The sequence below is a fragment of the Sciurus vulgaris genome, assembly GCF_902686455.1.
Source record: "Sciurus vulgaris genome assembly, chromosome: 8".
NCBI classification, from domain to species: domain Eukaryota; kingdom Metazoa; phylum Chordata; class Mammalia; order Rodentia; family Sciuridae; genus Sciurus; species Sciurus vulgaris.
The window spans coordinates 64,756,371-64,783,086 of record NC_136468.1 but is presented as its reverse complement, the minus strand read 5'-3'; the positions used below and the strand labels follow the sequence as shown (position 1 = coordinate 64,783,086).

General features: G+C 33.6%; 2 protein-coding genes across 5 annotated transcripts in view; one reads left to right on the top strand and one right to left on the bottom strand.

Moving 5' to 3' along the window:
- PTPN12 (protein tyrosine phosphatase non-receptor type 12) overlaps nt 1–26,716 on the top strand; it is a 124,393-nt gene that overhangs the window by 59,689 nt on the left and 37,988 nt on the right. For all 4 annotated transcript variants that reach the window (XM_079150233.1, XM_079150232.1, XM_079150235.1 and 1 more), the window contains 7 exons: nt 2,207–2,283; nt 4,171–4,266; nt 6,941–6,979; nt 10,203–10,274; nt 12,598–12,657; nt 14,385–14,527; nt 26,194–26,260. In XM_079150233.1, coding sequence (XP_079006359.1) covers nt 2,207–2,283; nt 4,171–4,266; nt 6,941–6,979; nt 10,203–10,274; nt 12,598–12,657; nt 14,385–14,527; nt 26,194–26,260 — 554 coding nt within the window. The remainder of the gene's footprint in view (nt 1–2,206; nt 2,284–4,170; nt 4,267–6,940; nt 6,980–10,202; nt 10,275–12,597; nt 12,658–14,384; nt 14,528–26,193; nt 26,261–26,716) is intronic.
- LOC306667553 (ubiquitin-conjugating enzyme E2 Z-like) lies at nt 20,241–21,839 on the bottom strand. The gene has a single exon (XM_079150251.1). The coding sequence runs from the start codon at nt 21,674–21,676 to the stop codon at nt 20,936–20,938; it is 741 nt and encodes a 246-aa protein (XP_079006377.1). The 5' UTR covers nt 21,677–21,839; the 3' UTR covers nt 20,241–20,935.

Sequence of the window (26,716 nt, the reverse complement as noted above, 5' to 3'; positions counted from 1 at the left end):
AAGTACAGTATTTTTATAATATAAGGCATTGAGTACTACATTTACCTGTGCTTTAGGGTATAAATGGGGAGTCTTAGAAAAGGCATGTTTGTGCCCCATTTTGAACTTACTGATTCAAACAATGCAGAATATAGAACACCAAAAAACTTACATTTTAATTTGCTTTCTTCAGTCCTACCTGATTAGCAATAGATGAAGTAAGATTGGCAAAATGTTGATAATTATTGAAGGTGTGTAATGTACATACAAGAATTCATTATACTGTTTTGTATATGCTTGAAGTTTTTCATCTTAGAAAAAATGTAAAAATTACTTCACAGCCTGCATATAACCAGTTTGACATGTAGGCAGCCACTTGGTAATCACTGTTTTCATTTGGATTTACAACCACCAGAAACATTTATGAAGAACCCAATGGTGAACAAATTATTGTACTCTGCCATTGAGATACTTTGAATAGAGACTAATATGCCATCTGAATAAGGGTAATTAATTGAGACCCCTTATTACTGGGAAACAGGTAAAAGGAAGCTTCATATAGTTATTTCACCATCTTTATTCTAACTACTGGATATAGTCTATTATCATTTAACAGAAGTAGCATTTTTTTGTACTTTTTTAATCTCAAATGGTATAAAAAAAGGGGACAACATGTAGGGTGAATAGAATAAATGACAGTACACTGGCAAACATGAAAATATTCTCTTAACTAGAAACATGATGAGACAAATAATTTTCACTAGAAGGTAGTATGTCTTCTGTCTCTTCCTACAAATTTTGAAAGAAGATTCCTTAAGAAAATAAGTAGATTAAATTAGCAGAAGATCTTTTTAGGACCAATGAAAAATAAGTTACTCATTATAGTTGTCCTTGAAGAGTTTGCTAAGAAATTTGTTTGTTACATATCTTTTTGTCTTTTCATATTTTTAATTGCCTTTGATATCATTGTCCATAGATTAGAAGATATTAGGGGGAAAATGGTAAAATTTGTGCAATATATTAATATTTTTATAACTGTTAATTTCTGATTTTTATAATTGTACTGTGGTTATATAAGATGTTAATATTAGAAACTAAGAAGTACTACTATTTTTGCATTTTTCTGTAAATCTAAAATTAGTTTTTTATTAAATAAAAATCTACACACACTGGAAAAAACTATTTGCATTACCAATCATACAAAGCTGATTTTCTCTTTTTTATGTAGATTACATAGAAGAAAGGAAGAAAAACTAGACATGGAAAAATATGCAAAGGATATAAACAGTTTATGAAAAAAGAAATATAAATAATCAATAAATGTATGAAAATGTGTACAAACATTTGCTTAATTCAAGAAATACAAATCAAAACAAGACATGCACTCCAAAATTGAAGGCCAGGGAAAGACTTAATTTTAATCTTATACCTTTCTTACAGGTTTAATTTTTTTTTTTTTTTTTTTTTTTTTTTTTTTTTTTTTTGCGGTGTTGGGGATTGAACCCAGGGCCTTGACTTGTGAGGCAAGCACTCTACCAACTGAGCTGTATCCCCAGCCCCAGGTTTAATTTTTCAAAATCATGTACATATTTTGTTTACTTAAATAATGTGATAAAGAAAAATGTGTGATTTCATAAAGGTAATGTTTTTGGAGTTTTACTAAATAGATTTTTTTACCTAATTTGACACTACCTAATAATATTTTTGGCAGGTGCATCTTTGAGCACTTATTATATATCTTATACATCTTATTTTATATATCTTGATTCACTAATTTGTTGTAATTTATTTACTTTTTATATGACCTGAAAAATAGAAAAGTTAAATTTCTTAATAAAACTTGCCAGTGAGCTAGTGTGTATTAGTGGTTAATTGTTCATTAAAGTCACCTTTATGCTTATTTTTTAAAGCTACAAAGGCTTAAATCCTATACTCTGGTGTAGTAAATCTAGAATGCCTAAGAATTTGTATTTTAAAAGAGCTCCAGAGATGATTCTGATTACAATCATAATACACTTTTTTATATCACTGGTTTTGTTTTACATAAGATTTATTTTTTATCACTATCATGTCAGAAATTACACTGCTGGCACCTAGACTTCATTTTTATTAGTTCTTTTTTTAAAGAAAATATTCTTAGTTATCTTCTTAACCTTTCTTATGCTTCATTAGAAAATATGTGATGCCAACTAAACATAATTTATGAAATACTTTCTTTTTCTTGTAGTTGATCACAGCCGAGTTAAGTTGACCTTAAAGACTCCTTCTCAAGATTCAGACTATATCAATGCAAATTTTATTAAGGTATGTATGCTTTAAGTCATCTTCCTTTATACCAGTTTTCTGTTTGTTGTGGTACTAGGGATTGACCCCAGGGGCACTCTGCCTGTGAGCTGCATCCCTAATATCACTTTTTAAACATTTTTTATTTTGAGGCAAGGTCTTGCTCAATTGCTAAGACTGCCCTCAACTTGTGATTCTCTTGCTGCAACCTTCTAAGTCTAATTACAGGCATGTGCCACTACATCTGGCTCCTACATACCAAATTTATTATAGCTTTTTAAATTGATCAAATAGTACCAACAACAGAAGAAAAATAAATCACTGCCCTGGCACAATCTGTGTGCTTCCAGCCTCCTTATTTATATAAATAAATAGTTTTTGCTTAGTTTTATGGTGGCAGAGATAGTTTTCTGTTTTGTTTCTTCTTTTACATTGAAGACTTATAAATACTACCTATTACTAAATCATCTTTCAAATTATCACTTTTAAGTTTATGTACACAAATGCGCATGGTCATTCTCTGTAGTCAAAACATATAGTTTTCCCTGATAATATTACTGCAATAAGCCTCTATTTTCATTTGAATAATTTATTTGGATAAATTACTAGGGCTGAAATTACTAGGTAATGCTGATTTTAAATTATAGAGCATAATTTAGACTTTAAAATTTGGCATTTTTTACTATTTCAAGTGACAACTCCAATCCAAGATTAAATTTAGCCTTGCTTAGGTAACTTTGGTTACCCTTCCATCAAAAGTCGTCAGATTTTTATACGTATAGTTATCAACAGAGAGAGATGGAAACTGCCACTTGATTGAGTTTAAATTAGAAGTTTTAATTTGTTCCATAAGTTTTACTGTATTTTTTAATCTTTCCTGTTATACAAATACAAAAGTGCAATTTTCAGATGTTTTGTAATAATATGGTATTTTTACATATACAACATAAGGTGTTGACAAAAATGTAAAGTAGGAAGAGTTTGTGTGGCAAAATTAGTCTTGTCTGTGTCAACAGTGAACAGTCATGGTTTCAAAAAAGTTTTTCACAAAATCAATTTAATTATAATTTAGTAAGATCCAAAGTTAATAGATTCAAGAAAAACTAATTAACAGGTGGTTTGCTTTCTCAGATGTTAATATTTATATTATTTTATGAGGATATGTATTTAAAAATAGATTTTAATTGTACTTAATGGTGCAAATTCATTGTATTTTCATTATGTGCCAGTTTTATTATTTTAGTCAGCGATCCTGTTTGGTATAGTTTTGTATTTATTATTTAAAACCTATGTAGAAGCTGGGCTCAGTAGTCCATGCCTATAAGCCCAACAGTTCAGGAAACTGAGGTAGTGGGACCAGGCTAAGCAATTTAGTGAGACCCCATGTCAAAATAAAAAATGGTCTGGTGACGTGGCTCAGTGATTGAGTGCTACTGGGTTCAATCCCTGGTACCAAAAAATAAAATAAAATCTATGTAGGAGGTAATAAATTTTAAGTATAATAGATAAATAAATGAAGGTAGCTGTGGAAGAAACTGTTAACTAGTTCTAGTAATGTTTGTAGAATCAAAACATGCCTTTTGTGTTGCTGCTACATTTAGCCTTGTTGATGAGGTACTGGGACTTTAGTTTTTACTTCTCAGGTAAATAATAAATTTAATTAGTATAAAATGGTCCTTAATTAGCAGTTTTGCACGTCTAATAAATAAACAAAAGTAGTAATAGTTAACAAAAGCTGAAGTGAATTATATATATTTTTGACATGTTTTTATGTACTACAAAAGAAAGATTATTTAGAAATGCTATAGGTGAGAACAATATTACCGATAAAATTTGACACCTTAAAATTTAGGTAGTGAAATATCTTTGGTAAATAATAAATGTGAAATTTGCTTTTCACGATTTTAGGGTGTCTATGGGCCAAAAGCATATGTGGCAACCCAAGGACCTTTAGCAAATACAGTAATCGATTTTTGGAGGATGATATGGGAGTACAATGTTGTAGTAAGTACTTTTCATAATGTAATTTGAGAAGTGTTTTATGAAATGACATAGGATGTTTTATTGAATCAGGAAGAAGAGGACTTAAAGCCTAGAGTATCATTATAGCTATTGTTACAGAAAGTAGAGCACTAATTTCCAGAATATATAAAGAACTCAAAAAACTCTACACCAAGAATAAAAAATAACCCAAACAACAAATGGGCTAAGGAAATGAACAGACACTTCACAGAAGAAGATCTACAAGCAATCAATAGATACATGAAAAAATGTTCAACATCTCTAGTAATAAGTGAAATGCAAATCAAAACTACCCTAAGATTCCATCTCACCCCAATTAGAACATCGATTATCAAGAATACAAGCAACAATAGGTGTTGGCGAGGATGTGGGGGAAAAGGTACACTCATACATTGCTGGTGGGGTTGCAAATTAGTGCAGCCACTCTGGAAAGCAGTGTGGAGATTCCTCAGAAAACTTGGAATGGAACCACCATTTGACCTAGCTATCCCGCTCCTTGGCCTATACCCAAAGGACTTAAAATCAGCATACTACAGAGATACAGCCACATCAATGTTCATAGCTGCTCAATTCACAATAGCCAAATTGTGGAACCAACCTAGATGTCCTTCAATTGATGAATGGATAAAGAAACTGTGATATATATATATATGTGTGTGTGTGTGTGTGTGTGTATATTTATATACACACACATAAACACACACACACACACAATGGAATATTACTCAGCCATAAAGAATAATAAAATTATGGCATTTGCAGGCAAATGGATGAAATTGGAGAATATCATGCTAAGTAAGATAAGCCAATCTCAAAAAACCAAAGGACAAATGATCTCTCTGATAAGCAGATGATGACACATAATGGGGGTTGGGAGGGGGGCAGGAATGGAGGAAAGAGGGACTTTATAGGGGGAAAAGAGGAGTGGGAGGGGTGAGGGGAAAGAAAAAATAACAGAATGAATCAAAAACTATTATCCTATGTAAATGTATGATTACACAAATGGTATGCCTCTACTTCATTTACAGAGAAACAAGATGTATCCCATTGGTTTAAAATAAAAATAAATTTTAAAAATAAAAAAAAAATAAAGAAAAACCAAAAACTCTTGTTAAATTCTCATGAACGATTCTCAGTATTTTAAGAAGAGGGTGTGGTAATCATTTAAATCTTGTCCTAAGTCAGAAACTATTAAGACAGCTACCAAATAACTTTTAAAAGGCAGGAAATGATTAGTGGTTTCATAGAGCAGTAAAATGCCTCATAATACAGTCATGTTCTTAACCTTTTTCTAGTCATAGTCTATATTGAATTCTTTCAGGAAATTATATATCAGCACATAACTATGAATTATTATGTAAAGTTTGAGAGAACTTGTAGCATTTCTCCACTCCCACCCCTCACCTAAAACTCATTCATTTAGAAGCGTATCAAACTATTAGCCTTTTAGTTCCCACTTGCTCATTTTGGATGAAGGGAAATTGTTTCCCTTAGTTTTCTAAGCAGAGAAATAAGTGAGTTAGGACACTGCAAAGAGAAACCCTGTTCTGTTGCCTACCTTGGTAGGAACCCCAGAGTATTTGCGTGGGAATGGTTTTGGTTGGTAGATGTAGAAAATCAATAAGGAGCTCTCATCCGTCTCTCATGAACATATAATAGATTTTTTTCTGTGGAATTATAATGATTCTAAAGTGTTGGCATCCTCCATTGGCCCTTTGAAAGATTAGTAAGGTAAGGGGGGAAATTCCAGTCCTTAGTGTTTGCTGTTTTATTTCATTTTTAAAATAATGTAGAATTGGGGATTAATTGGAAAAGAGTCAGAATAAACTTCCTGGGTAATGGGAACATGTTCATCCTTTTTCTTGGTAGAAGTTTGATTTGTATATAGATATTATGCATTTGTCAAAACTTGGAGTGTTCACTTAGGATAGTGTGTTTCATTGTATGTAAAATTTACCTCAAGGGAAAAATAATGTAAACTATAAAAATTATTGGGTTCCAGATGAATATACATGGTGAATTATTTAGGAGGGAGTATACTAATCTCTGCAATTTACTTTGAAATGCATTTAAAATTTGAGATAGATTGATAGAGGATAAATGTATGATAAAAAAAGTTATAGTGAAATGTAATGATAAACTATCGGTGAAAGCTATACAATAAAATTTTATTATAAAATTCTTTCAACTTCTCTATATGTTATAAATTTTGAGGGTGGAGATAGCGATAACATTTTTAAAGGCAGTATTAAATTTAATATATTCATCCTTTAATTTTATTAAATGTATTCTAAGTAATGTTTGATTAAAATACTACTTAATTAGATAAGTTCTAAAGGTAGCATTTTAATGTAATTTCAAAAGTCAGAAGTAAATCTCTAAGATTCACATTTATTTCAAACAATGTCATTCATGTTAATTGTAGTCAACCTAATTTGTTGCTGTACAGTTAACACTTTTGAAAATGCAATTTTGATAATTTGACTAACACTTTTCATATTAAACATACTTTTTAGACAGACCAAAGTATATTTTTGCTCAGCCAAAAAAAATAGTTCTTGAGAGTTGTATTTTAAAACGTAAACTAACATTTTCATGTGTTTAACTAACATATTCTTTATTCCACTTCTCACCCCTACCACCACCTTCTTTTTAGATCATTGTAATGGCCTGTCGAGAATTTGAGATGGGAAGGGTATGTATACCTATTAATATTTATCATTTCTAACAATATAGATGTTCTTGGTCTTTTATTATTATAATAAATATTCTGAGCCCAAGTAGTTAGGTACTTTATTGTGCTCTGTTCTTGCTTTTATTTGATTTAAGAAATAAAATAATTCCTAAAGCACAACTTTTCCTCCTTTTTTTTTTTTCATACATTTTATGGTATGCTTAAAATAATTGTGTATTGTTACTTAGTAGTCTGAAATTATTTAATGGTGTTCTAAGTAGTACATTATTTATGGACTAAAGTAGAGTGGCATTTTAGAATAGGAATAAAGTCAAATAAATGAAAATGTGTTAAATAATTCTGATTATCAGATTATAACTTGAATATTCTGGTTAATCTGTAAACATCACAATCTTCAAAGCTCCGAATAGAAAATTTCTCAGCTTGATTTTTGACTGTCCTATAAATGAAATTAATTTCAAAATATTGTAATGTCCTCCTAAACTTTTTTCTCAATAAGAAAAATATTGCAAAAGCAAGATACTTACATCTTATAGTTACATGAAATGTTATGTAAATAATTACAAAACTGTATTTTCGCTAATATTTCATTCCTTTCAAACTACATTGTTTACTGATATTGTCTTTTTGGACAGAAAATGAACAAGATTAGACAATATAACAATTGAGAAATTAAGTAATAAAATTATTCATTTATGTATTGTCAGCATATACTTCAATATTATAGTTAGTTGATTGCATTGCGAAATTTTAATTACACACATTTCATGTTCTCTTAAGTTACTGTTGAGGTTTAGGATTTTTCTTTTTATTCTCTTAATGAGTTTATATTGTGTATCATAGTAAATTGATGAAAAACCAAGGTATAGTGAGTGTAAAAATTTTTGAAGCAAAAGGTTTTGTGATTTATAGTGTTTTGTTAGTATAGATTAAGAATCCCTCATCCAAGAAATTGGAGAATATCATGTTAAGTGAGATAAGCCGATCTCAAAAATCCAAAAGACAAATGATCTCACTGATAAGCGGATGATGACACTTAATGGGGAGGTGGGAGTGGGGCAAGAATGGAGGAAGGAGGGACTGTGTAGAGGGAAAAGAGAGGTGGGACGGGTGGGGGGGGAGGAAAAAATAACGGAATGAGTCAAACATCATTACCCTATGTAAATGTATGATTATGCAAATGGTATGCTGTTACTCCATGTACAAACAGAAACAACATGTATCCCATTTGTTTACAATAAAAATAAATTAAAAAAAAAAAAAAGAATCCCTTATCCAAAATAGTTGGGATCAGAAGTATTTAAGATTTTGGAGATTTTCAGGTTTTATAATAATTGCATAGATGTAACCAGTTGAACCTTCCTAATCCACAAATCCAAAATCAGTAATGCTGAAATATCTAATACTTTTTTGAACACCAACATGATGCTTGAAAAGTTTTGCATTTCAGTTGGAGCATTTCCCAGGTTTTAGGCTTTTTCATTAGAGAAAAAGTAGTAGATTATGAATGAGTTATAATTTATGAATTTATTTGATAATCTTGAATTTGATTCTGACTTTGAATGTGACTTAATGGAAAGAGCATAGATGATGAAACCAGAGGAACCTACCCTCTATTACCATTTTGACCATGTATAGTCTGTTGCCCCTCTCAGCTTCAGTTTCCTCATCTCTGAAATAATACCCATCTTGCAGTATTAGAGATACTGCAACTATGACATTAAGCACATAAGTCTTCGTATTAATTGCTTGGTTTTGGACCTGGAATATAAATACCTATGTAATCTGTATTTAGTAACTACTGCTCATGGAAATGAGGGACATGATATTCACATAGCTTTAAATTCTTATCTAAATTAATAATTAATTAGCTTGTTTTCTACTTTAGAATATTAAAACTTCACCACGTAGGAGAACAAAATACAAAAAAACAAAACAATCCTCAAAATAATATTATAAACAACCCTGAAAACGATGTTTCCTATAAACTTCTTCTGGGCAATCGGGTTTAGAAATTACCTATGCTTTTAAGCCTCTAAAATATTAGTATTTATTTAAGCTAAACTGACACACTGAACAGTTCTCCTTTGCCGTCCTTTGAGCAGTATTGTCAACTTATAGTTAATTCCAGCAGATAGGTAATAACTTCACTATTTGTGGAACTGTGACACTAGAAATTTATGAACTGCAGTTAGGAGCAAGTTCTGGTATTAGGTTGACTGTAGATAATGGTAATGTAACATTCATTTCATGGTTTAAACATTACACAATATGAAGCATCAGTGTTACCTCATGAATATGTATAATTTTTGTTTTTATGTATCAGTAAAAAATAAATTTAAAATAAGAAATTAATGAACTGATGCATTTCCCACTGCCAAAAGATTTATTCTGACCTTTTTGGTTGATTATAGCTTTCATTTTATTGACTTGTGATAAAAATTATATCATTTCTTAGCACTTGAATGCTAGTACCTTCTGTAAAGTTAAGCTTTTCAATAACTTACCTTGTTTCCTAACATGATAGAGCTTAATATTAGAAACCAGTGAAAATTGAGTGTTCTATTTTTATATCAGCTTAAAATAGGAAGAGGCAAAACTGACTATACTTTTTAATCTCAAAATCGAAGTTAAAATAGTACATGGTACCTGACTACAGTTTGTTAAATCAGTAGAACATTTGAAATATATTCATAATTAGTACCCATAACAGCCCTATAAAATAAGGATTAGTATTCCCCTTTTTACAGATGAATAAACTAAAGATAAATAAAATTGTAAAATGGGTACTTTTCAGCATTCTTATGCCAAGAAGAATGTTCTTTCCACATTTCACAGATGTAACACTTAGTGAATTATCATGTTACAGCATTAAAACTTGTCTGGGAACCCTTTATACTAAATAAAATTTCCTTGTGCCAGATACTTTTTTAGGGCAGTTTTTCTTTTCTATAGAAAGGTGTTTGGTCTAATAGGTAGACTGGGCAGGCACAATGAACCTTATAGTCTAAATTAAGGTCATTGTGACTAATCTTGGAGAAGATATAATATCTTATCTTTAAAAATAGTTAGGATAAGTCTGAGTTCTCTCAGCTCCTTACCTACTGATGTCAGTTTTTCTGTTTTGGAGAAGTAACAAGTTAAACCATAGGACACAAAATATTTGGAGAGGTTTAAGAAAAACTACTGTGTACATTACTTGCTACCTTTTTTTGAACAACAGAAAAAATGTGAGCGCTATTGGCCTTTGTGTGGAGAAGACCCTTTAACATTTGCACCATTCAAAATTTCTTGTGTAAGTACCTATTTTTATATACATTATTTAATTAGAAAACTGGTATGCTAGACTGATGAACAATGGAATTGTATGATATTAAAATGGGTTGATACAAGCCAAGCACTCAATTTCAAGTAAACCTAATTTTAAAAGTAGTAATGTTTCCTTTTACAGTTCAAAATTTATAGGCTTTGGGAAGAACTTTTTATAAATGTATAAATGTACTTATATCTTAAGATGATTCTCTTATACTTACTGTATCTGTTGACAGTAGTTATTTATGCATATATTGAGTAAATGGTGAGCTGGGGTTGTAGCTCAGTAGTAGAGGGCTTTCCTAGCACATAGGAGGCACTGGATTTGATCCTCAACACCTCAGAAAAATAAATAAATGTAAGATATTGTGTCCATCTACAACTTAAAAAAAAGTAAATGGAGTAATAGTATGCTTTGAAAGATCTATTTGGAAATTTTATGTTCATTTCAAAGGAATTAAATGAGAAAGACTCTTGATGACTGAAGTATAGTACATCATATTAAGCTTTCATATTCATATTATCCACCCAAAAACTGTTAAAGTTGAGTTTGAGGATTGTTGTCCTGGAAGTGAAAAATCTGTCCTTCATGGCAGATAATTGGAAACTTAGAATATATATACCTTACTAATTAAGGATATCCAGAAGTAAATTAAATTCAAGCCAAAAAATATAACACAGACAGCAGAAATCAGAGAAAATGAATTTAAACATAAAACCAATGAAGAAAAAAATGAGTTAGAAAAACAAAGGATGGACAAAAGGAGGTTTAATGTAGGTGAGCTTAAGAATAGAACAGTTTTCTTTAGATGTCAAATGGCATCTTCTTTGTTGTGTTTCGTTTGCCCAAGGACACTTAACCATTGAGAAACATCCCCAACCCTTTTTATTTTGAGACAGGGTCTCACTACATTACTTAAAACCTCACTAAGTTGCCAAGGTTGACTTTGAACCTGTGATCCTCCTGCCCCTACATGAACCACCACACCTGGTTTAGTATCTTCTTCTTTCTTAACCAACTAAAAGAAATAATATTTCCTCTGCTCATACTTGAGCATATGTGAAAATTAATCAGAATCATTAAATGTTTATGTCCTCTAAAAATGCCCTCTTAGAAACACCTGCCATAATGTTTGACCAAATAATCCGGGTTCTCTTGGCCCAACCAAGTTGACATATAAAATTAACTATTACATTCCCCATTTCATCATTACTTTTCACTTCAGTTTCCATGATTAAGTTAAAGTATAATTAACATATTTGGTTATTACAACAAAAATGAGTAAACAAATTTGCTGGTTCCAAAATGCCAAAAGTATTTATTATCTGTCCCTTTACAGAAAAAGTCAAATCCTAGACCAGTGGTTCTCATCTGTATTCCTTTTTGGTAAAAGTAGAAACTTATACATCCAAATAATACAAAGTAAATTACCATGATTTGAAAAACTGAAGCAGGAATAATAGTATCTATTCTTTCAATAAAATAGCATATACTATTGTCCTTGACAATCACTGCCCTAAATTATCATCTGAGGTTTTAACTAACAAGGCTAAAAGAATAATCTGTTTAGAGACAAACTGGTATCAAGACTTCATTCTAATACTTTGACCAAATGACAGTAAAAGACTTAAAGTGATTTCAGATTTTCTTCTCCCTTTCTTTCCCTGTTACCCATCCTCTTAAATTGAGAGATGGGTGTTAGATAGGGAAGGGACATTAAGCCTTATGAAAAGATAAAATGGTTGAAGATAGGATATGGTGGTAGTGACATTTTGCATTCTGTATTACTTCTCTTACACAATTTGGGGATTGGTTAGATGATAGATTCCTGTTTAATTGGTTAACAGATACTCCTGTTTAAAAAAAAAAAAAAAAGTAGTAATTAAGTGAGTTAGATAAGCTGGGTGCAGTGGCACATGCCTATAGTTCCAGGCAGAGAATCGAGGGAGTCTGAAGCAGGAGGAGTACAAGTTTGAGGTCAGCCTCAGCAACTTAGTGAATTTTGTCTCAAGATAAAAAATTTTTAGAAGACTGGGGATATAACTCAGTGGTAGAATGCCCCTGGATTCAATCCCCAGTACAAAAATAAAATTTAAAAAAAAATATGTATATATATACATGTATAAATATGGACAGAGATATATGACCTTCAGAATGGTTGTTTTTATAATTATCAGAAACATTGGAATTTTAAAGGATAATTTTATATTGTGTGCTTTAAGAGTTTCGTTTGTATATGCGTTCAGGATGTGTATGTTTTTGTTTTAATGTTTTCACAGACTCACAAATGTTTTTCTGTGTTTAGGAAGATGAACAAGCAAGGACAGACTACTTCATTAGGACGCTGTTACTTGAATTTCAAAATGTAAGTACTTTCCATTAGATGCAATCTCTAAGAATAGTTTTCAAAGAGAAGCTATATAAATAGTATACTGTCAAGACACCATGAAAGCTAAATCTTCATTTAGGTGTGTATTATTTTTACTTGAGGCTGTTGACTTCAGTGTTTCAAGATATATAATATGGTAATTTCTCAAGGAAAGAATCAGAGAAAAAATGTGGTAAACAACGGAAAAATGCCTATCAAATTCTTCCTTATGTCTCTATTTTTATGTCTTAATTTTTCATATAAATATATTTTTTAGTCGTAGGTGGACACAATACCTTTATTTTATTTTTATGTGGTGCTGAAGATTGAACCAGGGCCTCATGCATTCTAGATGAACGCTCTACCACTAAGCCACAACCCCAGCCCTATTTTTATTATTTTAATGTTTAAGAAAAAAAATTTTTTAGTTGTTGATGGATCTTTATTTTGTTTGTTTATATACAGTGCTGAGAATTAAACCCATTGTATCACACATGCTAGGCAAGTGCTCTACCACTGAACCACAACCCCAGCCCTTAATTATCTTAATTTTTAACCATTATAAATATTCAACTTGTTCATAAAATACTTCATTCTTCCCAATTTATGCATTGTAAACATACCTATAACCTTCTATCTTCCTGTTTATAAGCAGACATTAGTTCCATGTACTCTTAATGCCCCTGACTTTACCTGTCATTAACATGTTCCTTTAGATGAGTCATTTATTGTACTTTGTACTTTTTTTCATCTATAATGTATACTTAATTGAATTTCTATAGTACTATCAGTCCTATGAGTCTTCCTAACTTCATAACAGTATGGTCATCTACACTATGCATAGATGAAAATACAGAGGCTTTGGGAAGTAAAATAGTTTACCTAAATTTACTAAGTGACAGAAGTAGAATTTGGAAAGTTTTACCTAGATTCCAAACCCCGTACTTTCTATTGACACCTAGAATAACCATTCTCAAAACATTTGTGACATCAGTACTCTCTTAACTTCTTAAAAGTTATTGAGGTTCCCAGAGAGCTTTTTATTTATTTATGTGGGTTGTATCTTTCACTTTTTCTATAATTAAAATGGAAACTGAGTTTTTAAAAGACATGAATAAGCAAGCATATATTCCACTAACTGTTAAAGGAAAAGGCAAATAACTCCTTATTATTAATCTGAAAACACTTTAAAATTCACCTACCCCCAAAGGATTGAGAATAGATTGGGTAGTACCCAGACCACACTTTGAGAACTGACATTCTTTTTCAATTCAATATTCCATTGGTCTAATTATAATAGATTTTAACACAATGTTTATGGTATATGGCTCTTTTCATTTAATAGTGTGCGGTAGTTAATGATGTATACATAATGTAATGGTTAAAAATGCACTGTCTGAAAGTAAGACCACCTTGGTTAGATCCCACATTTGTCATTTCCTGTGAAACTTTAGGTAAGTTATTTAATCTTTCTATCAATTTCCTTACCTATTAAGTAAAGATATTACAATGCTAACTTCCTCATGGAGAGTAAATAAATTGTTACATGTGAAGTCATTATCATCAGTACTTGGCTTATAGAAGGCAGTCAGCAAATACAGGTTGTTAACTTTTATTTTAGATAGTACTAAGTACTAAACAAAAATGACAGTTAAATGAGATATACAGCTTTAAATTTTGCTGCAAATGTATTTTCACAATTATTGAATTTGTTTTTCATGAAGGAATCTCGTAGGCTCTATCAGTTTCATTATGTGAACTGGCCAGACCATGATGTTCCTTCATCATTTGATTCTATTCTGGATATGATAAGCTTAATGAGGAAATACCAAGAACATGAAGATGTTCCTATATGTATTCATTGCAGGTACAAAAGAATTTTCCAAATGTATAAATATGGTACTTTTCTTTAACCTCAATGTTGAATAAGATTATATTTGTACATTAATGTTATGATAGTAATCTTTAACTTCTAGCCTTGTTATAGTATGTTTAAATTTTAAAAGGTACACAAAAAGACATTTTTATGTGGATAGATATCTTACAACCCAAACATTGTTTTATGAACAAATTAGTAAACTTTCTTTCCTAAGGCTATTAAAGCTTGTGTTGGAAAATAAAAGCAAATTATTGATTTTTTAACCTAATTTCTTTGGTGGTCAAGCAGTTATCCTAACTGATAAACATTGACAAAAAAATTTTTTAATGTATATAGATATATATATACATAGGGTCTTGTTTATCTAAGATATCATTGGTTTCAAAATATACCATCATTTGATATTTATTAAGAATAAGAAATCACTGCCAAATACAAGGGAAGGAGGTAATTTGTAAGAAGCCATAGATGGTAAAGTACATACCAATTTCAGAACTGTTACCATTTGGATTAAAAAATGTATTTTAGAATTGACAAAAAATGGAGTGGCTGTTTTCATTCGTTAGGCAGATCAGTTTCCATGTTTGCGATGCTGCTGGTCATATCATGAATTATATGTCGTAACTCCTAAAATCTAAGTAGAGCAGAAAGCTAGCATTCTTATATCAAGGCAGTATAAATTATTGATACACACTTACTAGACATCTTTATTAAATTGTGCTTTGTAGAAAATAACTTCATTGTAGGCAGTACCTAAGACAAGATTATTGCTGGCATTCTTTTTCTTTTTTTAATCTTTCTTTTTCATATTTCTCCTTTATACTTTAGAATGCAAGAACAGAATATTCCAGGAAAGAGTACAATATTAGATTTAAAGAGGGTTACTGAATTTTTGTTGTTGTTTGTTTGTTTGTTTTTATTTTTACAAATGGCATTTTGTGGGTGCTGGCATTCTTGAAGTTTAGATGTACCCTATGTTAAATTGCTCTGTAGAGCTGGGCACTATGATGCATTCCTATAATTCCAGCCACTCAGAAGGCTGAGGTAGGAGGATACCAAGTTTGAAGCCAACCTGGGAACTTAGAAAGACTGACCCTGTCTCAAAAGAGTTACAGCTGGTGACCCTAAGCAACTTAGCAAGACTCTGTCTCAAAATGAAAAATAAAAAGGGCTAAGAATGTTGCTCAGTGGATTCAATCTTGCTTAGGACCTCACTAAGTTGCTGAAACTGGCTTTGGACTCTAGATCATCCTACATCAGCCTCTGGAAGCAAGCCACTGGGGGTTACAGGCATGCACCACCTAGCATAGTCAATTTTAATAGGAACATTTTCTGTTTTGTTTTTTTTTTAATTGATAGTTTTATTTTTTATTTTTTTTAAATATTTTTTGATTGTCAGTGGACCTTTATTTATATGTGGTGCTGGCGATTGAACCCAGTGCCTCACACATGCTAGGCAAGTGCTTTTCCACTGAACCACAACCCCAGCCCTGACAGTTTTATTTTTAAACAACCAAAATAATTTATTATTTGTCTCTGCAGTCACTTAGAGAAAACATTCACTAAAGGAAAGAAATCCTTTTTCTTTTCACCAGCTGTACTAGTAATGACCATTGTTAAAACTTTAGTGTTATTTCGGTATGTATATGTATGTATAGTATTTGTGAAAAAGAATGGTTGATATACTGTACTTCTTTCCTCAAGTATTAGAGATCTGTCAGAGGGCCTTGTGCATGCTAGGCAAATGCTCTACCACTGAACTAAATCCTCAGTGCATTTTAAAAATTTTATTTTTAATCAGGGTCCTTTCTAAGTTGCCCATGCTGTTCTCAAACTTGGGATCCTTCTGCCTTAGCTTCCCCAGTGACTGGGATTACAAGCATCTGCTACACAACTTGCACTTAAATTATTTTTGATCATATAAATATTTTAGTGCAGTATATTATGACTGTACTACTTTATATTTAACCTTGAATCTTTGCTATTAATTACTGCCCACATCCTTTTTCAGATGTTTTAAACAATAGTTTACATGTTTATTGTCCATTGTTTTAAAAATTATATTACTGACTTTTATTATTTAGAGCTTATTAAAAATCGTACTAGGTTTCTTATAACATTGCTTATCAGGAATTTTTAGGTTACATATTCATTAAACTAATAAAAGTTTCAAAATATTCATTAAAATACTACAACTCTTTTTGGCCTAAAAATTATTCTGATGATGTCAGTAATATCTAATTACTTGTAGTGGGTTTTTTTTTTTTTAATTTCTGAGGTACATTATATATACCTCTTTCTCGGTAAGAAGCAGCTGCTTTGATGTACTTTTGTAATTTTTATTTTATTTTTAAATTGTTTTCATTTTTAATTTTTCATAGTGTATTATAGTTGTATATAATATTGGGATTCCTTTTGGCATAATTATATAAGCATGAGATATAATTTGCTCCGATTCTGTTCTCAGAATTTCCTGTCCCTCCCAACCTCCCACCCCCTGTTCCTTTTCCTCAACTCTATTGATCTTCCATTTATTTACAGTTTTTTAATAAATTAGTGCCTTGAAGATGTACATAAAGGCAAGATTTACTATAATATGTTCATATATAGGGAAGTTTGATTAATTTTACTCCACTGTTCCTCCCATTTTCCATCCCTCTTCATTCCCCATCTCTTCCTCTGCTCCACTGGGATCTCATCTATTTTCATGAATTTTCCCTCACCCCCCAATTTTTTCTTTTTCCTTATTTTGGTCTAGCTTCTGATATGAGAGAAAATATTCAACCTTTGACTTTCTTAGTCTAGCTTATTTCATTTAGCATGATATTCTTTAGTTCCGTCCATTTATCAGCAAATGCTATAATTTCATTCTTCTTAATGGCTAAGTAAAAATCCATTGTGTGTGTGTGTATATACATAGAAAAATCACATTTTCTTTATCCATTCATCAGTTGGTATCTAGACTGGTTCATGACTTTTGAGTGTTGTGAGTTGCACTACTATAAATGCTGATGTAATCATATCACTCTCGTATGCTGATCTTATTTCTTATGGGTAAAAACCAAGAAACAGCATAGCTGGGTCATATGCTGGTACCATTCCCAGTGTTCTGAGGAATCTCCATACTGCTCTCTAGAGAGGTTGTCCTAATTTGCAGTCTTACCAACAGTATATGAGTATACCTTTTTTCCCACATCCTCACAAGCATTTATTTGTAATCTTGATAAATGCCATTCTAACTAGAGTGAGATGAAATCTCATTTCAATTTGCATTTTCCTGATTGCAAGAGATGTTGAACTTTTTTTAAAATGTTTTTGACCATTCGCATTTCTTCTTTTGAGAAGTGTCTGTTCTTTTTTCCAATTTATTAAGTTTTTGTGGGTTTTTTTTGGTGTCAAGTTTTTTTGAATTTTTTATATATTCTGCATATTATACCCCCAGCTGAGGGGTAGGTGGCAAAGATCTTCAATCTATGACTTTCTCTTCACACTCCTAATTTTTTCCTTTGCACACAGAATCTTCCTGATATTGTCCCACTTATTGATTCTTTGTTTTATTTCTTGTGCTTTAGGAGTCTCGTTAAGGAAATTGGTGCTTGTGCCAATATGTTGAAGTGTTGGGTCTACATTTTCCTCTAGCAGTTGCAGAGTTTCTGGTCTAATTCCTAGGTCTTTTGTGTAGGGTGAGATAGGGACCTAGCTTCATTTTTCTACATATGGATATCTACTTTTCCTAGCACCATTTATTTAAGACTGTCTTTTCTCCAGTGTGTGTTTTTGACTCCTTTATGTTTCACATGACTGTGTCTATGTGGATATGTTTTTGTGTCTTCAATTCCATTTGTTTTTTGATGCCAATATCATACTGTTTTTATTACTCTATCTGTGTAGTATAATTTGAGATCTGGTATTATGATGCTTCCAGCATTGATGTTTTTTGCTTAGGGTTGCTTTGACTATTCTGGGTCTCTTATTTTTCCAAACATATTTTAGAACTTTTTTTCCTAGTTCTATGAACAATGTCATTGGTATTTTCATGGGAATTGCATGCAGTCCGTATAATGCTTTTGGTAGGATGACAATTTTGATATTATTAATTCTGCCTATCCAAGACATGGAAGGTCTTTCCATTTTCTAAGGTCATCTTTAACTTCTTTCCTTTAGGGGGGAGGCAGGAACTAGGGATTGAACCCAGGGGCACTCAACAACTGAGCCACATCCCTAGCCCTTTTTAATATTTTATTTAGACACAGGGTCTCACTGAATTGCTTAGGGCCTCAATAAGTTGCTGAGGCTGGCTTTGAACTCTCGATCCTTCTGCCTCAGCCTCCCAAGCTGCTGGGATTATAGGCATGCACCACCACACCCAGCTCATCTTCAGTGTTCTGTAGTTTTCATTGTAGAGGTCTTTTACTTCCTTGGTTAGATTTATTAACAAGTATGTTATTTATTTATTTATTTATTTAGATTATTGTGAATGGGGTAGTTTCCCTAATTTCTTTTTTAAAGATTCTTTTTTTTTTTTTTTTTTTGCCAAAACAAACTTTATTGAACCAAAAAAAGAAAAGAAAAAAAAAAAACAAACTTCATTTATGTACAGTCAGATATAAAGACATCTCTTTTGACTCCTGTACATATATTTCCTCAACTCCAGATTAGGGCGTAAAAGTCAGACTGCTATGCCAGACATGCTCTGCCCCATGACAGGGCCAAGGAGAAGATTGTCACTTCAAAGTGGGAACAATTAGATGGATGACAGATAACACTGGACCCACAGACCAAGGGCATTCTTCTCAGCCCTGGGCTAGCTCTGGAAATGGAAGAAGGACATTGGAAGCAGGGTCCCTTTTTCAGTCTCCATGTGAAGAGACCTAGCCTTCAGATAGCCAAGATAAAACTTCTGTTCCCCAAGTGTACCACTCCCTCCCCAGTTCCTCTGCTTCCTGCCCTTCTAAGTAGGATGCTCTCCGTTGCGCCCTGTTCCCCTCACCCATGACTCCCCCCAGGGGAGTCCCATGATCCATAAGGCAGAGACCTTAAAAGCAGTGGGCAGGGCAGGTACACTTTATCCTTTCTTCTGCCCATGGCTGGATACTGACTGGGCCCTGTGTCACATGGATCACCAACACTCCATGAGGGGCCATAACAGCAAGAATCTGGAAGTAGGGGGAGAACACAGCAAAAAGGGGGAAGGATGAATTCCCTTGATGCCCAGTATTATAGGGCGCCTAAAACACTTTTCTGAGCCAACCAGTTAAAAGGATCACTGCAGCTAAATACAATTAGAGAAGCAAAACAGCCAGGCAAACACCCATGGAGCCAATGACAAAAAGCAGCTGGGAGGGGGAGGGGAGAGAAGGGAAGGAGTCTCTAGAGTCCCAGCCCAGATCTCCTTCTGCCATTGGCTACTCCGGCTCCCCGCAAATCCCTGGGGGTTGAAGTGAGGTAGGGGACTACAGGCTGGGGTAAAAATACACAAGGTCAACCAAACAAAATACAATAAGGACAAGCATCAGTCTCCCCTACTGACCCCACCCCCAAGAGAAAATATCCTCATTGTGACTAGTACTAAAGAAAATCTTTAAGACTATTCTATGTAGTGGCTCTAATCCCATACACACCGCAGCTGCCTGTGTTGGGAACTTTTCAAATCAGTGATTTCGGGAACACACAGTACTTCCGGCTTCTCATGGTGCCTGGTTCAGTCCTGGCCCTGTTTACGTTCTGTCTGAAACCTAAAAGGGCAAGGGAATGAGGGGTAGGGGAGAAAGGTGCTCAGGTGCCAGGTAAAGCTTACTGATCAGCAGCCTAGACTCCACCACTGTTCCTTCTCTTTAGTCTGTCTAGAACAGTGACTATAAATTAGGAAAAAACAAAATTATGCTGGCCCATGGGAAATAATGGGGAGTGCAGAGAGGAAAAGGGCAATGGAAAGCCCTGCTTTAAGACTAAAGACAGACACAGACAACCACCCAGACTGCGTAAGTGTCACAAACAGCCCCCCTACCCCAAAGCTTCCTTCCAGATACCCCCATAAACCATTTGGGCACATTCCCTCTTAGAACTACATTTCTGTCTTTTAACTCTAAGGAGCTGGCCCTGCAGAGAGGTGTGTTGGTTGTTTTGTTTTGCCAGAGGCCCTTGTTCTAGGTGATCCTGTAAAGGTACCTTGGCTCTGATCCAGGATGAACACAGCCCCAGGTATTCCAGCGCCAAGGAGGTCAGATCGGAATAGCCCCCCACTCCCACACCCTGGGATCCAAGCTTGCTTGCTTCTTGCCATCTTGCAGAATGACGTCATGTGTGGAGGGAGATACACAGTGCCTCTCCATCCCTGGGGTGGGGGAAGGGGCTCTGCTGGGACTCCAGTCGGGGGAGGGGGGAAGGGAGCAGGGTCTAAACCCTCAGGCTCCCATGCAGATCTGTCTCTGTCCCAGACGAGCTGCTATCAGAGTCCATTTCGGGGTTCTCATTATGGAGCCTCTCCAGCACTTTCTGACGAATCAGTCCCAGGTGCATCAAGAGGGACTGGTAGTCAAAGTGGCCCCGCTTCTCTCCAAAAGGGTCCTGCATAGTCTGGCCTTGAAGGTGAAGGCGATCTTTGCAGGCCACCTCATAGAAGTCATAATACTCCAGGAAGGACTTCTCCATTACCCCTCTTAGGGGTTCAGGGCAGGGACACTTTTCTTCCATCATGTCACAGACTGCAACTCTGATGGTCTTGCGCCGGATACATTCGTTGTAGTTTTTGCTGTCTCCTGGATCTCTCTCCTGTTCAAAGCCAGGTTCATTGTGGTAGGGGTTCTCAGTCATCAGGGACTGGATAGAGATGAGTACAGAAGAGATGCTCTGGGCTGGGCTCCAGGCAGGGCCAGTCCATGTACCTAGAATACTCAAGCAGACTTTCCCATTGCGATAGAAGTTGGGGTTAAACCTCACTGTGTTATTGCCCGTTGTCATCAGTTTGACCAGAGGTGGGTGGATGGGATAGTCGGGCGGACACCGAAACACGAACAGGAAGAAACCCCCTTCATAAGGAGTGTCAGATGGGCCTGTGATCAATGCATGAATCTTAGTCATGTCAATAGTATCAGGTACAAGGAACATACCTGGAGGAGGCTCCTTATAAACGGACATGATATCCCGCTTGGTTCGGAGTAGACACTGCGGCGCGGTTCATTCACCGTCCCAGTCAGAGCTGAGCGTGGGGTCCCAGTGGCTAAGCAGCGCAGCCCCATGGGCAGCGGCAGAAGGCGGAAGCCTGGGCAGCAGAGCCAGGCTGCTCCCCGCCGCCCCACCCAGGCCCCGCCCGCTGCCGCCCTTTAACAGATTCTTTATTGGAGTATAGAAAAGTGATTGATTTAAGTATGTTGTGTCCTACTTTGCTAAAATTATCAGCTCTGTCTTCTGATGGGTTTTTTTTTTTTTTTTTTTTTTTTTGGGTCTTCTAAATATAGCATTCTGTCAACAGCAAACAGATAACTTCTTTTCTTATTTGTATCCCTTTAATTTCCTTCTCTTATGTGATAGAGTCTGGCTAGAGTTTAAAGGACTATGTTGAATAGGAGTAGTAAGAGTGGACATCCTTATTTTGTTTCTGATTTTAAAGGAAATGCCTTCAGTTTTTCTCTGTTCAGTATGATGTTTACTTTGGAATTGTCATATATAGCTTTTGTACTGTTGAGGTAAGTTTCTTCTATCTGCAGTTTCTCTAGTGTTTTAAACATGAACGAGTGCTGACCTTTGTCAAATGCTTTCTCTCTGCCTTTTGAAATTATCATATGTTTCTTGTCCTTAGCATTATTTATGTGGTGTATTAATTTATTGATTCATGTATGTTGAACCAGCCTTTTTCATCCCTGGAATGAAAGCCACTTGATCATGGTGTACTGTCATCTTAATGTGTTTTTGAATGTGGTCTGCCAATATTTTATTAAGGATTTTTGCTTCTATGTTCATTAGGAATATTGGTTTGAAATTTTCTTTTCTTGATGTGTCTTTGTCTGGTTTTGGTATCAAGGTGATACAGCTTCATAGAATGAATTTGGCAGTGTTCCTGCCTTTTCTGTTTCATGGAATAATTTGAGGAAGATTGGCATTGGTTCTTTAAAGATCTGATAGAACTGAGCTGAAAATCTATCTGGTCTTGGGCTTTTCTTTGTTGAAAGGCTTTTAATTGCTACTTCAATTTCATTGCTTTATATTGATTCATTTAAATTTTGTATGTCCTCCTAGTTTAATTTAGGTACATCATGTCCAGAAATTTGTCAATATCTTTAAGATTCTCTAGGTTATTGGAGTGTAAATTTTCAAAACAGTTTCTAATGATCCTCTGAATTTCAGAAGTCTCTGTGGTAATGTCCTTTTTCATCTCTAATTTTGTTGACTTGGGTCTTCTCTCTTAACCACTGGTTAGTTTGGCCTAGGGGTTTCTCAATCTTATTTATATTTTCAAAGAACCAGATCTTTGTTTCATTTGATCCTTTTTATTTTAGTTTTGATTTCTTTAAATTTAACTTTCAATTATTTCCTGTCCTCCACTGCTTTTGGAATTAGTTTGTTCTTGTTTTTCTAGTGCCTTGAGGTGTAACAATAGATTATTTATTTGTTATCTTTCTATTTTTTAAATATAGGAACTCAGTGCCAGAAACTCTTCTGTTAGAGTTGCCTTCATACTATTCCATACCTATTGATATGTTGTATCTCTATTCTGTTTTGCTTCTAAGAATTAATTTCTTCCCTGATTTTTTCCTATAATCTATTCCTCATTCAAAAGTTTATATTTTTAATCTCCAGGTGTTAATGACTTCTGCTCTTTATCTTGTCATTTAGTTCTAATTTCATTCCATTATGATCTTAGAGGGTACAAGGAATTATCTGTCTTTTGTATTTGCCAATTTTTGCTTTGTGACCTAAAACATGGTCTATTTTTTAAAATATTTTTTTAGATGTTGATAAACCTTTATTTTATCCACTTATTTATATGTGGTGCTGAGAATCAAACCCAGTGCCTCACACATGCCAGGCAAGCGCTCTACCACTGAGACAGCTCCAACCCAGAATATGGTCTATTTTAGAGAGCATTTCATGTGCTGCTGAGAAGAAAAAGAATTCAGTTGTCAATGGATGAAATAATCAAATAGACCTAACAGACAACTATAGACTAATGGTATTTTTTTAGTTTTGAAGAGTCTTTACTTAGTTTATTTCTAGATGACCTTTATTACATAATGGTCAGAGAGGTGTGTTGAAATTATTCAGTGTCATTGTTTTGTGGTGTATTTGACTCTTTGTGTTAAGAAGGTTTTGTTTTAAGTTCATAGGCACACACCAGTGTTTGGAGCATAAATATCTGCATTAATTATATCTCTTTTTCTCTTAATTATATATCTTAATTATATATCTTTTTCTCTTCTGATTGATTTTGGCTTGAAGTCCACTTTGTCTGATATGAAAGTAGCTATCCTGCTTGCTTCTGGCTACCTTTTGTAAGGTTTATCTTTTTCTGTCCTTTCTCCTTCAGTCTATGGATATCTTTGTCTGTAAGGCAAGTCTCTTGTAAACAACATATGGTTGGGTTTTATTTTTAATCCAAACTGCCAGTCTATGCCTTTTTGATTGAAGAGCTTAAACCATTTATATTCAGTGTTATTATAGACAGATGATTTTTATTTCCTATTTTGATATATTTCTAATACTTATTTGAGACTTATTTGAGATTCTCCTTTAACTGACTATTCTTCTAGTGTGATGCATCACCAGGCTGGTTTTCATTTTTATTTTTCATTTCTTCTACATGAAATATTTTATGGAATATGTTTTGCCGGTTTAGTGGTTATGAATTCTTTCCAGTTTCTGCTTATCATGGAAAGTTTTTATTTCATCTTCAGTTTTAAAGAATAGTTCTGCTGGAGATAGTAATCTTGGTTGGCAGCTGTTTTCTTTCAGGAATTTGAGTATATTATTCCAAGCCTCCTGGTTTTGTGGGTCTGGGTTGAGGAATCAGTTGAAATCCAAATTGGCTTACCTCTAATTATTACCTACCATTTTCTCATGGAGCTTTTAAAATTCTGTCTTCATTCTGTTTATTGGGCATTTTCTTACTGTGTGTCTTGGAGAGGATTTTTTTTTTTTTTTTTTTTTTTTTTTTTTTTACTTGCCTCTTTAAAGTTCTAAATGACTCTTGTATTTGGATTTTCATCTTATTCCTAAAATTTCCTGATGATATTTCATTGAAAAAGTTGTGTATTACTTTAGTTTGTATTTCAGAGCTTTCTTCTGTGCCATTGATTCTTAGATTTGGTCTTTTAATATTATCCCAGATTTCTTCAATATTTTCATCGTGATATCTTGACATCTTTATCAAGTTTATTTTCGAGATTATATAGTTTGTCTTCGAGACCTGAGAATATATCTTCAAAGTGATCTAATCTATCCGTGATGCTTTCCACTGAATTTTTTTGTTTGATTTATTGAGTCTTTCATTTCCAGGATTTTGGAATCCTCTTTATTGAAATGATATTTCACTTCCTATATTTTCTAAGTTCTTTCATTATATCTTCTTTAAGCTCATTGAACAATTTATCTATAAACTTTCTAAATTATTTTCTAACAATTCTTCCTCTGTAGTGTGAATGGGATCAGTTGTTGAAGTGTTGTGGGCTGTTGGATGGTTTGTTCCCTTGCTTTCTCATACTGCTTGTATGTCTGCCTATCTGCTGAGATGATCATCACTTCTTTGATGCAGGGAGTATTTAGTGAGCTTCTTTTACTTAAGAGCCCTGGGCTGGGTAAATATTCAGATATTGATGCTTTCATTCAGTGTGTCCTTAGCTGTTCCCAGTATCAACTCTCTGGGCAACTGTTCTTTCACTACTTCCTTTTTGAGCTTTGGATGGATTAGAGAATACACCTAGAGCTATTCCACCATCATCTCCTCCCATGCTCTGGTATTTTAAAGAGGCAGCCTGGTCTTTGAAAAGGTAGACAGACAGTCCTCATTTCCTGGCTTTCATGATGTCTGGCCTGCCTTTTAGAGATTAGCCAGCCTACACAGCTCAGCACCCTGGACCTCCTAAGCATAAAAGAGGGAGCCTGGAGTTGGATTCAAAGAGTGGTGGGCTCCATTATAATTTTTTGAATAAAAAAGCCTGAGGTTATTTAACTTTATATTCTCCCGCTCCCATTAATTCTTCAGGAAATGAGAGAACATCAGTTGTCTTTGTTCTTTTGGGAAAGTCACTGCTCATGCTGAAACTAATTCTTCAGGGCTTACGGTATTTTTCACCTTCCCTATTTCAGGTCAAACATACTGTTTCTTCTTCTACTCTAAACACAAGAACCATTTTGAACATAGAATAAATTTATAGGATAATAAGCTAGACAAGGTTTCTTGAGATATAATTAGATTTTGAAAGTAAAGGCTCACAGATATTCTATAGTCACTCTTAGTTCCTTAAATTAAGCTTTAAAACAATATAAATACTGATGTTACAGATAATGTTATGCATGCATTAAGTTGTAGTGTACTAAATAAGTAGAATTTTATACACTTCTGAAATTATTTCTTGTTTATGAATGTTCATATGCCCATCTGTATTTTATGTTTGTTTTTTATCACAAATATCAATTTTTTTCAAACTTTATATCCTTAGTGCAGGTTGTGGAAGAACAGGTGCCATTTGTGCCATAGATTATACGTGGAATTTACTAAAAGCCGGGGTAAGAAAAATTTTTTTGTGGCATTATATCCATCTGTTACGATTTTCAAACAGTATTAATTGCAGTAAATGATAGCATTTTTTCTTTTTCTTTTTAGTTATATATGACAGAAGAGTCTATTTTGATATATTTATACAAGCATGGAATATATCTTATTTAATCAGGATCCCAGTCTTGTGGATGTATGTGATGTTGGAAAATAGCATATATTTTTGTTATGCACATAATTTTTCATAATTAGTGTTACAATATAAGAATGAAAAATAAAGATAATGAAAAGGTATAAATAGTTCATATTGCCTTGAGATAATTTGTGGGACAACATGGGACAAAAGAATTGAATTAATAATTGCATTAGGGATGTAAACTGTAAGCTAACTTTTCTAAATACAGAATTCTCATTGCCTTTTATATTTATTCTAGGTATAAATACACTGTATTCAGTAAATATTTATG